A 16,803-nucleotide genomic window follows, 5' to 3' on the forward strand; every position below is an offset into this window, starting at 1 on the left:
TGAGTTTGACAAGGGCCAAACTGTGATGGCTAGACGACTGGGTCAGAGCATCTCCAAAACTGCAGCTCTTGTGGGGTGCTCCCAGTCTGCAGTCAGTATCTATCACAAGTGGTTCAAGGAAGGAACGGTTAGTTATGTTTACAATGTTACACTGACAAATTACAATATTCAGTCTATATTTTGCTCTGTTTTATCCATCCATCCATTCGAAGCGAATGGATGGATGGATAAAGCACATCCTGTTAAGGGTCGCGGGGGGGCTGGAACCTATCCCAGCTGTCATAGGGCGAGAGGCAGGGTACACCCTGAACAGGTCGCCAGCCTGTTGCAGGGCCAACACAGAGGGACAGACGACCTTTCACACTCACATTCATGCTCTCATTCACACCTATGGGCAATTTAGATTAGCCAATTAACCTAACCCAGTAAGTGCATGTCTTTGGAATGTGGGAGGAAACTGGAGTACCCGGAGGAAACCCACGCAAGCACTGGGAGAACATGCAAACTCCACACAGAGAGAGGGAGAGGCCTGGGCCAAGGTGGAATCGAACCCAGGCCTTCCAGATGGTATTCAAACTGTGAGGCAGCAGTGCTAACCACTACGCCACTACGTGCTGTTTCTACCAATTTTCATATTTTCACTTTGTAGTAGTTTGATTAAAATGTAACAGCTGCCTCCTCTGAGAACTACTACTACTTCTACTCATGGATGTATTAAAGACTATTAAAAAGAACTGTCCACACATTTTGGGAAATGTAGCTTTTTCTGTGTTTAGTCTGCATGTAAACAACAGATTCTGAAGGTTTTCAGAACCTCAGTTTTTGTGTTTACATGTGGACAAAGAAGACGTCCCCACCTTTCGTGTCTAACAGCATCAAAGTTGTGGGTCTTTATTTCCTTCTTTGATGTCAGAATGTGCTCCATGTGATTGTTTGTGGCTTCTGATTGTCCAACCTTTCAGTACAGATAGGGTTGTATCACGGCCTGTTGCTCTGGTGTGCTCTTGACAGTGCTTGACATCATTCTTTGCACTCTACTCTGCTACAGTGCCATTTTAGCACTTTTTAGCAAACGCAGCCCAAAGAATCCCAGTCATTTGCGTTCAGTGGCAAACTAGATACTGCATTTCTCTCAGTAGTTGGTAGAGACTAAAACAGAGCCAAATCCACATACTGCATCAGCTAAACACAAACACTTAAACCTCAACTGAGGGCTAGTTGTTGCTTTGCTTCAGCTGCAGGTTTGATTGGCTAGATCTGCCATAGAGTACTCTCCCAAAAGCCAGCAAGTGCTTTCTGCCCAGCATCGACAGGTTATCATCTAAGCAGTGGGGAATTTAGTGGTCACATAGCCAAATATTTCATTTTGTAGCTGAAGAACAAAAACAAAGGATATATGGCTTCATGCTCACTGTGCATCTGGGGAACAAAAACAATAACTCAACCCATAGGCAATATAAGAGATGGATGTAGCTACCATAGCATCATCCACTGGTTTCTGAAGTCCTGGTTTGAAGCCTCCACAACATCTTGGTTTAAAAAAAAAAAAAAACTTGCTGTGGAAAGGAAGACTTTTCAGTCACAACGTCAAGTTGTTCACCAAAGAGCGTACCACGGAAACATAGCATGATCAACATTTAGAAAACAGGCTTTATTTTTATTCAATATAACCTGAAATGAGTGACTGAGCCCACTGAGTCTGGTGCGTAAATAAAAAGTCATAAACACAAGTATTTTGATTTATTTCATTGAGTCTAAAACTGGAATCAGTCTAAAAACACAGAGTCTAAATAAAGACCTCAAGATAATAATGTGCCAGATTCATATTGCAGGAAGCTGAACATATAACTCTCTTTACACATGATATGGTATGTTAAAAAGATACTGACACAAAGAGCATATGTTCTGTCTGGAAAGTTGATGCAAAAATTACATTCAGTCACAAAGAGTAACAATGAACACAGCAGAGAACCATTTTAGTAAAGATGTGTGTTCTTGGTTTCTTTGTTATGGAAAACAATAGGAGCATTTTGCAGGTCACTCACATTCCCTGGATTATCCTGTGGGTGACAGAAAGAAAAATGAGTGATTTAATCATTAAAGAATATCCTTGATAATTGTGTTTTTAAATAGAATGTAACATATCAGTGACAGCCATCGTAATGGGGGCTTACAGGGAATCTCACTTCAATCTCCTTAACTTGTCTTAGCACAGAATACTCCTCTGGAAAGCCACAAATATATGAATGTGAATTATTATTCAGACATATTTAATTGTTTTTTTTAAATGTCTTATGAATCTATATATCTATAGAAGATTTGCGACACACACTTAATCATTTAAAAGTCAAAGGAATATAAAGTTGCCTTACTGTGCAGTATCCACAACTTTCTTGCCAATATGGCCAAGCCCACAAGGAACATGAGAGCCGAACACACCGCTACAGACTCCAACATCTGACTGGAAAGCAGACACAAAGCAGACTTAGCAGGCAGTCCACCTTCAACATCCATTAAAGTGAAGATAAAGAAGTGCTTGACTTTTACCGGTGACTGTTCCAGGACTCCTTAGTGATGGGTTTGGGTGGAGGGACGTACACAGCAGAATGACCAGGAGTAGGTGGGGATGTCACAGACTCTGCTGCTGAAGATAAACATATTATATATGTAGTGTGGAAAAAATACTGTAACAGCTCTGTACATGTGCTGCGACAAGTAAAGAGTGTTTGCGGCGTTGTAACATCAATATCCTTGATAGGTGACTTTCAATAATCGATACCCCAAACAAGTAGAGACTTGAGAGCCTCTGCCATCTGTCACAAAGACATATTGATCTTTAAAGCTGCTTCTTCTCATTTCAGTAGATGCAAAGTGACACGGAGAAAATGCCATGCAGTCACAGAAATGTGCTTTCATTTTATATGTACAATGCATGATTTACATGGAGCAGGTAATGTGTTATCCAAAAGATAGGCTGCCATCATTTATTTGTGTTCCTGAAATTGGGAAATCACACAAACTAGGTCTGTTTAGTATTTTAGCAGCTTTTGGTTTGTTCTAAAATTAGGGGTAAATTTCATGTCTACAGGCTGTATTTATGAATTTTACCAAATATTCAGATTTTTCTTCACTTTTTTGGTTGATATGAAATATACCCCCAATTATAGGATCACTCTGTTATCCTTATTTTGGTTTTATTGCCCGCCATATCTGACCTGCCCAGCTCCAAATGCTAAAAAAAGAAAAAAAAGAAAAAAGAAGTAGTGACTAGCAGGTAAACAGCAGTTACAAACATGATTTTAAAGGAGTAGCGTTGCTGCTCTGTCGATGCTTAATGACAAAATGTATAAATCCTAATGCAGGATTAATCTAGGATTACCATGTTAGTTTGTCGAGATTGCTATTTAATGCAAGGCATTGCTGTGAAAGTGTAATTTGTTTCAGACTTTGCACATAAAATGAAAGGCTTTTTATCAACTTACTAGTAGAGGATCGTGGTGTTACCTGCACCTGTACAGGCACTTGCTGCTGGCCTGCAGAGCATAAATACCAGCCAGCATCTCTCATCTGCAGCTTCTTTAAGGTTACAGTGAAAGCCCTAGTTCTGTCATCGCTGATGGCCACTGAAGCATCTTCGTAACTCCCTTCAGAACCTGTTGACAGACAGGAGCTCCAGCCTCCACTCCGACACCACTTCTTCTCACTTCCTCTGTTGGCAGGCAGTCACAGGGGAGTCAGCAAATTCTCACCGTCCGCCAGCATTTGACACAAATGAAGGTTTTCGCACAAATTCCCTTGTTCGTGACATTAACCGGTATGCGATCAGTGCTTCTTTAAGTGCAGTTCTAAGGGTTTTAAAGGTCAAAATATTTATAAAACGGGCAATAATATCACCCAAAGCAAAATCAAATACCTGTATCTCTCACTGTAAAGGCATTCAACCGCGACAGTACCTCCTTCTTCCCCGCTCACCACGCTGTTCATGACTGACATACCTGCAGAAATCATGAAAATGCAAGGAGCTCCTTTAAAACTCTGGTTCACGAAATGTTTATCTGCTGCTCAGACTTTCTCCGTTACTCACCGTGAATGACTTTGACCTTAGTGAAAGCAACGTCGTCAGGCTTCCACCCGTTACCTAGTTCCACACCACACATGTACCACCCAGACTCCCCCTCTTTCAGGTTGTTCATGGTTACTGTGAACACCGCCTGGGCTGGGTCATCAAAAATGCTCACTTTGTCCTCTGTTGGATTGGTCGGGTGGGTCTCATCAGTTCGGGCCAAGCTGCTGCAGAACTCTCTCATGCTCCCCCAACACCAGTATTTTACATGGTTGGCATACTGAGGGTCATATCGACACGGGACGGTGATGGATCCCCCCTCCAGGACCCTAACTTCGTCCACAGTGGTTACCCAGCAGAAGAAGGCTGATAAGAAGTGGAGATGATTGAATGTTAAACACCAGTTTGAGGGGAAACTCACTTTGTGTCATGCAACCTTAACAGAACAGTTGCTCACGTTTGGACACCTGTTATCTACGAATGAGAAGTGGGTGAATGTGGCCTTGAGCAATGCTTGTACCGCATTTATCGTTTCAGCTTCCTTTGTCACAAAGCACATTTCCTGCTTTAACTTCCCTCTTCATACTTCTCATTCCAAAATTGGATTATCCCTCTATAATACACAGGCTTTTGAAGGCCTGACAAAATAAACATCAAACATACTGTTGCCAAAGGGCAAACAGTACAGAAGCTTGGAAGATTTACAAAAACACAAAAGCCCTCTCTGGCTCCAGCAAAAAATAAAATAAATGTAAGCTTTAACAACCTTCTAGTCTGGCTTAAACAAATGACTAATACAGAAAAGTCATAAAATTGTAAAGAGAAGCGAAGCATAAAGAACATCGTACTTTTTAGCGAGAGTATTTGCCAAAAGCACAGTGTAAAAGTGAGGAGGAGGCGGCATAGGCATAAATTAACTTTGTTTTTTTCCAATTATGTGCAGAAAAAACAGCTCAAGAGTGTTTTTGTCTAACTTCTGTAATCAAATGACAACAGTCACAGTTAATACCTGGGATCCATGGTAACAGGCTGAGGGTGAATTTGAAGAGTCGCGTCATGTTTCCACTTCAGGATTAACGTTCTCCGAGTAAGTGCTCTCCGCCGCACAGACACAGACACTAGGTTCCTCAGTGTGTCAAATTTCACTTTGTCATGTGACCTTTGTTTGGATCCAGATGTTCCAGATGTTAACTACTTACATGCTAGTTAGAGTTTAATGGCCTGGTACACCTACTGTAGTAAACACCTCTTTAGATTAATTCACTGTTGTGCTGATGTTGCATTCTATGATGGGTCTGTCTTCTCTGTGGAAAGTTGCTCTCTTACTCTTTTCTTGTTTCTCAGCTTATGTGAAAATGTTTTATTATGAAGTGACAAATTTGCCGTTCTCCCAGTCTTGGGGTCACTGCACCGAGAGTTATGATTACCACGGTGACCGCTGTTACTTTCACCTTCCACATCCTCCCTAGCTCTTCTCTCAGCCCATGGGATTTCTTCAGCTTCTGCTGTTCCTTCTTCCTGATGTTGCTATCGCTTGGAATTGCTACATCTATCAGTACTGCCCTCCTCTACTTAGCCACCAGTATGTTTGGTTGATTTATATATATATATATATTAGGGGTGGGACTTTAACGCGTTAATTTCGATTAATTAATTATGGGGAAATTAACGCGTTAAAAATTTTAACGCATTTTAATCGCACTTTGCACCGTGGAACGTTTCTCAGTGCGCGAGTTCCCGGCATACAGATTATATCGACGCACAATGTCCAAATTAGGGGCCGCATCCTGCGAAGGACCCGGCCCACGTCTTTCGCAGCCCACGAACACCACAAAGGCCGGAAGTGAGCGGCTAGCCTTCATATCAGCTGCCGTCACCTCTGCGTAGCTCATGTCGCCTAGCAACCGTGAGTGCGAAGCACAGCTGTGTAAAAGCAGCTGTTAAACGGAGAACGAACTTTTTCTCCTTTTTGTGGTTTAATTTTAAGTCTTTAATTCAAAATAAGCTGTTAAAACAAGCATAACACATTTCAACATCAAGGAATACAGCTGAGCTAATGATTAATTTCCAACTATAACAAGTGAGACATTAATGTAGAATAAAACTATCCAGTTATGATGCTTAACTTTAATTTCAGGAGTTTGCTTATCACAGGAGCGCTTCCACCCTTCATTGGTCTGTGTAGTAGACTGGTGGGAAAATGAACAAAATTTTGAAGTTTAAGCTTATGTATATTGATTCATTCATCAACTAAACTTAAATTAATATTTCTCATGTCAAATATTGAAATGCGATTAAAATGCGATTAATTTCGATTAATTAATTACAAAGCTTGTAATTAATTCGATTAATTTTTTTAATCGAGTCCCACCCCTAATATATATATATATATATATATATATATATATATATATATATATATATATATATAAGCATACAACTGTGTGAGGTATCAGTCTTATTGTCTAACTAAACAGCACAGAGTTGTTTCCCCTAAAGATAGACTGTCCCTTCAAGGTTTTGGCTTGTAAATAAAAACATGACATACTTAGCAAATTTTTTTTTACAATAACGTTATTCCCTCTGACAACCACATACTAAGTCACATCCCTCCTTAGCTGCAGAGAATTCATTTGGCAGGCTGCAGTGAAATTACTTGATTCTGGTGCCTGAAAACCTTGGATATGGTCCAGTCTTCATTTGTCGGATTAAGCTTCAAAGCACAACCCCCTCAGACACTGAATTAACAAACAATTATTCCAGTCCTTTCAATTTGCTCTGTGAAGGATGTCCCTAAAGCCCCCCCCCCCCCCCCCCCCCCCCCCCCCCCCTCCCCCCTTTGCTGTTTTGTTGTTGCTCCTGCTACAAAACCTTTTATGGTCATCCATTTCCTGGAAAGATTTAGGCAGATCTCAGAAGTGAAACTTAACTTTTAGCCCAGTTTGACATTTACAGAGAAGTAAAACCTAACATTCCCTAAAGTAATAATTTCCAGCCAGTCGCTTAATTTTTCCATATCCCATGCTGTAGTATTTTGAACATTGTGGCTGCATATCTATTTGTGTCTGTTACAGGACATTTCAGACCAGTGGACTTTTCACCATGAGCATGTCAATAAGAGGAAAAGCTCTTCTAGTTTTTCTCCCATTATTTGATACCTTTGACTTTATAATGTCTCATATTTATAACGTTAAGCAGCATTGCTTTCATACAGTTCAAAGCAGAATAGTGTAATGATGCCTAATTTTTATTTTTATTATTATGACTCTAGTATTCATTTCTTAGGGGTGTGATAGTAACACCACTGCTTTGCCAGATGGGTTATTGTTCAAAATGCAGGCTGTTAATGATACTGTCTTCAACACAATTACTCTTCAAATGTGGTTTAGTCATATCTTTAATAAAGTGTAAAAGCACTGGTAAAAAGCACTGGTTAAAGAACCTATGCTCTCACTCATTAAGGTGATGGTGGTCTAAAGTGCTTGAGTGGAAGACAGCTGGAGTTCTTTAAAATTCCTGAAGATGTTTCACTTCTTCAAATGGCTTCAGATGAGAGGTGAAACATATTCAAGATGCTAAATGAAGTCAAGTTCTCTTCCACTCAAGCACTTTAGATAAAGAATATTTCGGTGTTGCTCCATGATCATTATTATTCATACAAATTCATTCCAATTTTGAGTGGCTGAACACCTTTGAAATTTTGCACACACATCACAACTGGTGAAAATTTACACATTTAACGAGTTAACAAATAGGGGATGCAAACTGACTCAGTAGCATCCCCTACAAATTTTCAACAGAGCAGTCCTATGTCATTGTCCTGGACCAGTTGCCCAGTGTTTTGAGGTTTTAGACTCTGAGGTTTTGTAAATTTAAATATTCCATGAGACTCTTGGTTTGCCTTATGTTTGTATTGTTTCTTGTATATTTTCCCTTTTAATATACTCACTCATGTTCTTAATTCCTAATGCTTCAGTTTATTTTATTTTGTTATTCTTTGTGATCCCTGGGTTGTTAATGTTTAAATTGTTTCACGTGTTTTCTCTTTAAGTATACTCAGTTTGTTACTAGTTCCCCTTTACTTTTAAGTTTATTCCTCCCTCAGTGTTCCCTCTCAAATCTCCTGCGTAAGTTCATGTCTGTGTCTCCCCTATTATTGTCACTTCCTGTTTTATTTTGTGAGTCTTTATTCCTTGTGCTTTGCTCTCAGTTTAGCTTCCTTTGTCCCATTTCCCATGATTTATATCACCTATGTCTCGCTCTCCCCAGCTGTCTCCACTTCCCTCAATTACCCTTCTGTGGCTATATTGTTGTTGTCTCCCATGCCCTTCGTCAGATTGTCTGTTTCTGTTCCCTTGCCCCAGTGTTTCCCAGCACCAGAGAGTTTCCTAGTTTTATGTTCCGTGGCTTACAGTTTTCAGTAAGTTCCCAAGGGTTATGTTTTAGTAAGGTTCAGTTCTGTTTTCGATTTCTGTGTTCGGTCCTTGATTCCCAGCCTTCAGTCTAAGAGAAGACTGATTTTCATTTTAACCATTTACATCAATGCGTCCTGCATTTGGCCCTGTTCATAACTAACACCCTGCATATCCTGCAGATTATTACATCCTACTGCTACTTTTCATGTATGTCATTGGGAAACTATTATTTTATCCCCTGCTGAATTTGTAAGTATACTCACTTGCAAAGAAATGAACAGTCTCTAATTTAATTTGGAGAGAGACAGAATATCAGCCAAAACTCCAGAAAAATACATTACATATAAGTTATAAATTGATTTGCATGTCACTGAGTGAAATAAATATTTGATGTATTTGAATGAAGCAGTCATTTCTGTTATTCCTAAAGAGGGAAAGATCCCTCAGATTGTGGAGCATATAGACCCATCTCTGTACTAAATGTTTACTACAAGTTATTTACAGCTATCTTTGCTGAAAGATTAGAAAAACTACTACCCCAGCTTATACATACTGATCAGGTCGGTTTCATCTTAAGAAGACAAACACATGATAATATTAGATGCTCATTGCATATCATAGACCATGTACAACAGAACAAAGTAGCAGCCCTTCTGGTAAGTCTTGACGCAGAAAAAGCTTTTGATTCTGTCAGTTGGACTTTCTTATACAAAGTCCATGAACATTTTGGCTTGCACCCAAATTGTATTAATGTCATACGGACGATTTACGACAAACCAGTAGCACAAATAAAAATTAATGGAAATCTCTCAAGTACTATTGCTTTAGAACGAGGAACGCGACAAAGACGCCCTATTTCTCCATTACTCTTTGCTCTTTTTATTGAACCCCTCACACAATGGCTAAGACAGACAAAAAATATCAAAGGGGTTAGTATAAATGAGGTAGGGTGGCTCTGTATGCAGATGATATTTTGATATATCTAACTGATCCCTCTAAAACGTTTTCAGAATTAATGACCCTTTTACGAAAATTTGGCAATTTTTCAGGTTATAAATTGAATGAACAAAAGACTCAGTTGTTAACTTTCAATTACTCACCTCCAAAATTACTGAGAGATAAATTCCAATTAAACTGGAACCAACGCTTATTGAAATACTTAGGTATACACCTACCAAGTGATGTTTCACAGCTCGCAGAAATGAATTATGTTGACAAAAATGAAAGAAGATATAAATAGGTGGAACTCTGTTTCCTTTCTCAGTTTCAGTTATAGAATTTATTGTGGAAAAATAAATATTCTCCCACGATATTTGTTTTTATTTCAAGCACTCCCCGTAGAAATCACTTCAAAAGAATTTTCAGAAATAGATAAAATTATTTCTAAGTTTATTTGCAAGGGAAAAAAACCTAAGGTTAGATTTAAAACATTACAGCTGTCGAAGGAGGAGGGAGGAATGGGGTTACCTTATTTTATAGGATACTATTATGCAATACATACATACCAGGTTAGGTCTCTTATGTTCTTATGTTCCTCTTATGTTCTTATGTTCCTCTTATGTTCCACACAATATGATGCTAGGTGGAAAGATATTGAATTCTCAATCATAAAAGTTCCCCAGTACCTGCAGGACTGGCTTATACGCATTTAGACAAATTTATAAAAGAGATTCAAAACCCATGGATCAAAACTCAATTAAAAAATTGGAATAAAATAAAAGGAGAGTATCAGTTAAATAATAAAATCCAATGGTGTGCTTTTGACCCTGGATTCAGGCCTAACTTAATAGATAATCATTTTAAATTTTGGATTTCCAAAGGTGTAACAACATTCTGTTCACTAACTGAAAAGGGGAAATTTAGGGACTCCGAAAATTTGAAAAAAAAATATCAGCTTGAGAATTCAGATTTTTTTCAGATACCTGCAAGTTCACAATTATTTTGAATATAATATTAAACCCAAAACAGATCTTAACGATCCCATTCTAAAACTAATTTTGGGTGCATATGGAAATACTGTGGTTAAGGGGGTTATTTCTAGTATTTATAAAGGGCTACTGATGAAAAATACCCATTCCACAGATTACATCAGAGTAAGATGGGAAAGGGAATGTAATGTATCTATATCTACAGATGACTGGTTAAATTTATGTAAGTCTCATTGGAAATGTACTAATTCTCATATGTGGCAGGAGTTTAATTGGAAATGTCTTATTCGTTTTTTTATAACACCAAAGCAAAAAGCATATTTTGATCCTGGAGAGTTGAGTGTTGAGTGTTGGAGACTGTGTGGTTCTCGGGAAGCTGACCATTGGCATATATTTTGGGAATGTCCAAAAATAAAACCATTTTGGGCAGAGGTTCACAAAATTATAACTACTGTACTCAATAATAAAATACCTGTACAGTTCCTTCATTTATTTCAGAGGAATTGTGATTTTCTGATCGCAGAGTATATATATAATTTGTAAAAATGAAAAGCTAGCAAATGGATATATTATTCCATCTTTTGTTTTTATGGTTTTTTTTTCTATTTCACAATAAAAATAAAGAATATCAAAACAAACAAAAAAAGTATTTGATCCCTAAACAAAACATGACTTAATTCTTGGTGGAGAAACCCTTGTTGGCAACCACAGTACAGGCATTTCTTGTAGTTGGTCACCAGGTTTGCACACATCTCAGGAGTGATTTGGGCCTACTCCTCATTGCAGAAACTCTCTAAATCCTTTAGGTTTCTTGGCTGCTGCTTGGGCAAGTTAAAGCTTCAGCTCCCTCCATAGATTTTCTATAGGATTTTGGTCAGGAGACTGGCTAGGCCACTCCATGACCTTAATGTGCTTCTTCTGTAGCCGCTCCTTTGTTGCCTTTGCAGAATGAACAACCCAGTAAGTTGTTGGTGACATTTTTGCCATATCCAGGCACTGTACTTTAAAAAACTGCTCCTAGAGATTTTATCAGACCAACAATAAATTTGGTCAATCTGATCCAAAGACCCTGGTGATTCCCTATTGCAAAATTTCCAAGTGCCGCTGTGGTGAATTTTGATGATTCGCTGCAAAATTTTAAGTGATTGTAATTCACATGTAGATTTTCCAGTCATATATGTGTGATAAGCATCCAAGCCTGAACATAATCTGCATGCCAGGCGATTGTTGTAGCACCATCTAGTGGCAACAGGAAGCAACATGTTTTATACTTTTATGCTGATTTGAAGTTGATGTTGCTTTGTTTTTAATACTGATTTTTCATTAAGTGGCAATACCTTTGTGGAATGATGAATTTCACTGTGTCCCCATGAAACACAACGCTGTAGTCACTTAAATCAACTAGACATTGTCCAACCTGCCCCAGTCTTCACATGTGACAATACTTCTGGCCTGAACACATCTGCCTGCCATAGTCAATGATAGCCACCTACTAGCTGCAGAAAATGGCATTTTATAATCTATGTGCTTCTCCTAGCCGGTCGACCACATCCACCTCAAATATGGTCAGAAAAACCTTCCGACCTTTATGACACTATATAGTGAAAATTATGTGGCAAATCATCATGAAATCATCTTAGTGAGGAGCTGGTGATCCCTGTAAATTTATCAAACCTGCCACAAATCTCAGAGAACTTTAATATTTTTGGGTCTTATTTGGGGGTGAGGCAAAATGGTCCCACAGTGCCACCTACAAAATTCCAGTGAAGTAGTCCAGTATTACTTTACATGTATGAAATTCAGCAGCTGAAGCCAACAGGAAGCCTGCCATTTTGATTTCACTGTGCAGTTTTCACCCAGTTGTAGCTATTTTCAGGTGTTGTGCTTTCATGAAGTCCTCCGAGTGTATTTATCAGACTGACAACATGTTCTTTCGGTCTAATCTAAGGACTTTTAAGCTGCTAAACTATGAATTGCAAAGCTTTTGATTTTAATGTTTCACCATGACACAGGAACTTAGTTCTATAGTGGTCACAGAAAGATACAGCTGCTTGTAGCTTTAATTCCAGACTGTGTATTTTCCAGTAACCTTTACCTACCTGGACCCATAACAGGACCTATAATGAGGGAATGATGACACATTTATATTTAATATGTAGAGACAGGTAGATGGACTGCCTTATTGTTAGCCATAAAATCAGTACAGGAAAAGGTTCAAATCTGACCTTTCCAGGTGAGATCTTGAAAAGTCAGATCCAGGTGAAACCTGGCCTGGCAAATTTGATTCTATTTTTCATCCCTTCATGCATGGTGTTTCATTTTATGTTCAAACACCCCCACAGACTCACACACCAAGACCAAACTAGCTAAAATGTGCCCTCAGGTCAGTGTTTTCTGTGACAAATACGAGCCTGTATTGGCTCTGCAGAGTTTAAAGCAATTTTGGTAGGAATGTGTTTGACTCAATCACGTCTTCCAGTACAAGTAATAGAAGCAAACCCTCTCTTTGCTCTGGGGGGTAATGTTCTCGCTTTGCCCTCTCTTAGCAGAAATAGGGCAGCAGGGAAATGCTAGTTTCTTTGCCTTCAACTTGGAAAAAAATTAGACAGTCTCTGGGAATAAAAGAATAGTATCTACAAAGTATGGATAGTAGTGGGGGGAATATTCACTTCCAAGTGAGAACAGGAAAACATTTTTTACAAGCAGAGGGCCTGAATTATAAATGAAAGTATTCTGAGCAAAATCCATAAGGAAATTTGTGTTTGGTTGATTATTTCTTTGTTGTAACAATGCTTCTAGGTAATAAACCTGTTTATTTTCCTCTTAAATGGAGCCACATTTGTAAGGAAAATGCAATTGGGGGTTGAGCAGCAGAGTTGAGTACAGTACAAGTCTCTGCCAGTGACTCTTCTTTTGAGCTTCTGTGCTGACAATCAGGTGCCTGATTGGTGCCTGATGAGTGAGCATGGACCCTTCTACAGCAGTCAGCTGGTGTCTGCTATACGCATGCCATGTTTGACTGATCTGAACAGGGACCATGCCAGAGGGCAACTTCAAGCTGGTGTTCCGCAAAACCAGGTTGTGGCATTATTTGGGTGAGCCTAGTATCATCTCCAAACTGAAGGCCAAGTTCCATATGATGAAACAGATTTGCAGTCAAGGTTTGCATGACAATATGGCCGACAGCTCTCTAGCCAGACAATCTGGAACAGACTGCACACAGCCAATCTCCGGTCTCATTGGGCTGCCAGGAGGCCTGCCATGACTGACCTTCACTGTCAGGCCTATTTGCGCTGATGTCAGCAACATGTGCACTGGAACATGAACATATGGAGGAACATTTTGTTCAGTGATGACTCCAGATTCCACTTATGGTAGTTCAATCACTGAATCAAAGTCTGGAGAAGACGTGGAGAACACGATGCTGATTGCTGCACCAAGAGGGAAACAGCTTTTGGTGGAAGCAGCGTGATGGTGTGTGGCAGCATCTCCCTCACTGGGAAAACAAGACTTATCATCATTGGTGGCAAAATGCAGAGTTATCGAGATGAAATTCTGCAACCAGTGGAAATCCCTATGTGATAAATTCCATCCTGGGGTTTATCAGAGACTACCTCCAGAATTTGGGAGCGGAGAGGATGGAATGGCCTGCCTGCAGTCCTGACAGTCCTGACTGACTGATTGAGGAGGTGCCAGGCTGTTGTGGCTGTGTATGGTTCTTCCAAATGTTACGGAGGCCCCTGTTTGTTAAATGAATAAATTATTAAATTGCCAATATGTTCTGTTTCTTCAGACTTCAATCATCCAGTCCTATAAATGACACCAAACAAGTCAATAACAGAAAAAGCTATTTGCCATTGGCAGAGTTTTTCATGGGCGCAACCCACATACTCAATTCAACCCACAAATGCACTTTCCTTACAAATGTGGCTCCATTTAAGGGGAAACAAACAGGCTTTCCAACGGAATAAGATTTATTGCCAAGAAGCACTGTTACAACAAAGGCATAATCAAACAAACACAAGTTTCATTACTTTTTTGTGCTAAGTTTATTTTGTTATATTTAAAAAAAAAAAAAAAAACAGCATTTAAACCACCACAACACTGAAGTGAATAATTGCTTATCTTGTTTCTGCTGGAAAACCTCGGTCCTTGTATTCTGACACATATTTTGACACATAGCCTACAGAGCCTGAGGCACTGGCTGGGCTTCCTACCACACTGATCCAGACCCACTGCCAAAGGCCCTGCAATAGATACCACAAGACACCGTGTCCATGTCCCAGTAGGCCAGAGCCTATTTGGCAGCACAAAGGGGACTCAAAATTAGGACAGGTTATAACACTGAGATCTGTGGCTGCAGCTTGCAAAGTAAATGCAGTGTAAGGAAAACTGCAGTATTTCCCAAATAATGTGGCGTTTTAGTGTAAAATACAGTCCAGAGTTTAACAGTTACACATTTTATAATCCAGGCTTTGAATCTCAGTATACAGTCTGAAATAGGAGAATGACAATCAAAGAGCCAAGTCTATGCTTTAATCCTAATAGGTTTACTTCAACACTGAAAGAATTGTGTGGAAGTTATGGCCCTTCCAGTGTCAGTATTTACAGGTAATTGGACACTTGGATGCATTGTACCTTCTAAAGAGAAGGCAGTGAAAAGGCAGAGGCAACCCCAGGTGTCTGCAGTAAAGGTCTGTGAGAGCATCTCCAGGGAAAATACAAAGAGTCTGCTGAACTCTAAGACTTAAAGCAGTCATTCAAGGCATGATTTTCAATTAGATATTAAATATGGCTTTGGATGTGGATCTGTGCAATTATTTTTTGAACCCCCGAATTCTGCAGTAAAAATGCTGCTTTTTCTGGAACACTTTTCAATATTGGCATAAATCTGCTCCAATTAAATCCGAGACTTGGCACTTTAATACAGTATTCATTTTTTTTTATATAGAACTGAATGTGCTTAAGCTTAGACCCAGAAGGCGGGAAAAAAGACAGTTTGGACTGTGGGATAAAATAGAAATACACAACTTCTAAAGATGTGTGTTCCACCACTGAGCCTGGAGCCCTTTGCCACAACCATGTGGATGTTAGAGTTTTCTTCCCTGCTCCCCTTGAAAAGAAGAAAAGATTTCTCTTTGCAATAACCAGCACTAAATGCTAATTTGAAAAGCCAGATTTGAACAATCCTACTGTGTATAAGAAGCTGCAAAAGTCACACAAAAATAAAAAGAGGATGCACAGAAATACATTTCTTTAGAAAGTTTAGAGTCACCATTACTTTCTTTATATTTTGCTAGGAAAATGAGAGGTGTGTGATTTATGTGTGTATGTGCAAATATACACCACTCAAAAAAATTAAAGGAACACTTCAGATCTCAATGGGAAAAAATCATGATGGATATCTACACTGATATGGACTGTTGGGAATGAAAGGATGCCACATTGTTTAATAGAAATGAAAATGATCAACCTACAGATGGCTCAATTCTGAAAATCAAAGTAAGAAAAATGATGTGGCAGGCTAGTACATTTTGCCAACATTTCAGTGCAGCAACTCAAAATGGTACTCAGTAGTTTATATGGCCCTCGTGTGCTTGTATGTATGCCTGACAATGGCGGGGCATGCTCCCAATGAGACGACGCATGGTGTCTTGGAGGAGTCTGAGGTGCAACCTGGTGGTGTCAGATGGACTGAAACATAACGTCCCAGAGGTGTTCAACTGGATTTAGCTCAGGCGAGCATGGGGGGCCAGTCAATGATATCAATTCCTTCATCTTTCAGGAACTGTCTGCATACTCTTGCCACATGAGGCCGGGCATTGTAGTGCGACAGGAGGAACCCAGGACCCACTGCACCAGCACAGGGTCAGTGAGCACAGGGCCCACTAGAGAAGTTGTTTGGTCAGAGACATTCACACCAGTGGCCTACTGGAGGTCATTTTGTCAGGCTCTGGCAGTGCTCATCCTGTTCCTCCTCCAGATGGCTGTAGACTCTCACTGTTGTACCTCTCTCATGACCTCCATTGTAGATGAAATGTTTCATATTTGGATTCATCACTTCATAAGACCTGTTACCACTGACTTTCAGTCCAGTGTAACTTGGCATACCTCAGCCTTTTGTTTCCCTTCCTTCCATGGAGACCATTTCTGGTGAGTCTTCAGCGAACAGTAGATGGATCAGCTGAAGGTCTAGGTCAGTGGTTCCCAAAGTGTGCGCCACAGTAATAACAGAAATCCTGTTTTTGTTTTATTTTGAAACATTATTTTACCAGGTAAAATGTTTGGGAATCAGTTCTCATTTACAAACATGAAATTACTCACAAGTACGCATAGTTACAAATTGATATAAATGTATTTATTTATATAAAAAAAGTGAATTAAAACAGGTAATAGA

The 16,803-nt window shown here is 39.5% G+C and overlaps 1 protein-coding gene across 3 annotated transcripts; it reads right to left on the reverse strand.

The window, feature by feature from the left end:
- Window positions 1-1,636: 1,636 nt before the first annotated feature.
- On the reverse strand, window positions 1,637-5,220 carry pigr (polymeric immunoglobulin receptor). 3 transcript variants are annotated; one of them, XM_030751608.1, is made up of 8 exons: window positions 5,073-5,220; window positions 4,085-4,429; window positions 3,914-3,995; window positions 3,483-3,709; window positions 2,548-2,641; window positions 2,373-2,461; window positions 2,175-2,224; window positions 1,975-2,060 (listed from the first exon to the last, which is right to left on the reverse strand). In XM_030751608.1, exons 1-8 carry the CDS (start codon window positions 5,119-5,121, stop codon window positions 1,977-1,979), a joined length of 1,020 nt encoding a protein of 339 aa, XP_030607468.1. In that variant the 5' UTR covers window positions 5,122-5,220; the 3' UTR covers window positions 1,975-1,976. The 3 variants fall into 3 exon arrangements, with proteins under 3 accessions (XP_030607469.1, XP_030607468.1, XP_030607466.1); XM_030751606.1 differs by having other exon boundaries at window positions 2,548-2,644; XM_030751609.1 differs by lacking the exon at window positions 2,175-2,224 and having other exon boundaries at window positions 1,637-2,060; window positions 2,548-2,644.
- Window positions 5,221-16,803: the final 11,583 nt, after the last annotated feature.

The sequence above is a fragment of the Archocentrus centrarchus genome, chromosome 17 (assembly GCF_007364275.1).
Source record: "Archocentrus centrarchus isolate MPI-CPG fArcCen1 chromosome 17, fArcCen1, whole genome shotgun sequence".
Taxonomy (NCBI): Eukaryota; Metazoa; Chordata; class Actinopteri; order Cichliformes; family Cichlidae; genus Archocentrus; species Archocentrus centrarchus.

What these genes read in the sequence shown, in the direction of transcription:
- pigr (XM_030751606.1), bottom strand. Translation starts at nt 5,121, where the DNA reads ATGACGCGACTCTTCAAATTCACCCTCAGCCTGTTACCATGGATCCCA. An exon ending in AACACCACGATCCTCTACTA is followed by an intron (nt 2,645 to 3,482) that starts GTAAGTTGATAA and finishes GTTTATCTTCAG; the next exon opens with CAGCAGAGTCTGTGACATCC. An exon ending in GAGTCCTGGAACAGTCACCG is followed by an intron (nt 2,462 to 2,547) that starts GTAAAAGTCAAG and finishes TCTGCTTTCCAG; the next exon opens with TCAGATGTTGGAGTCTGTAG.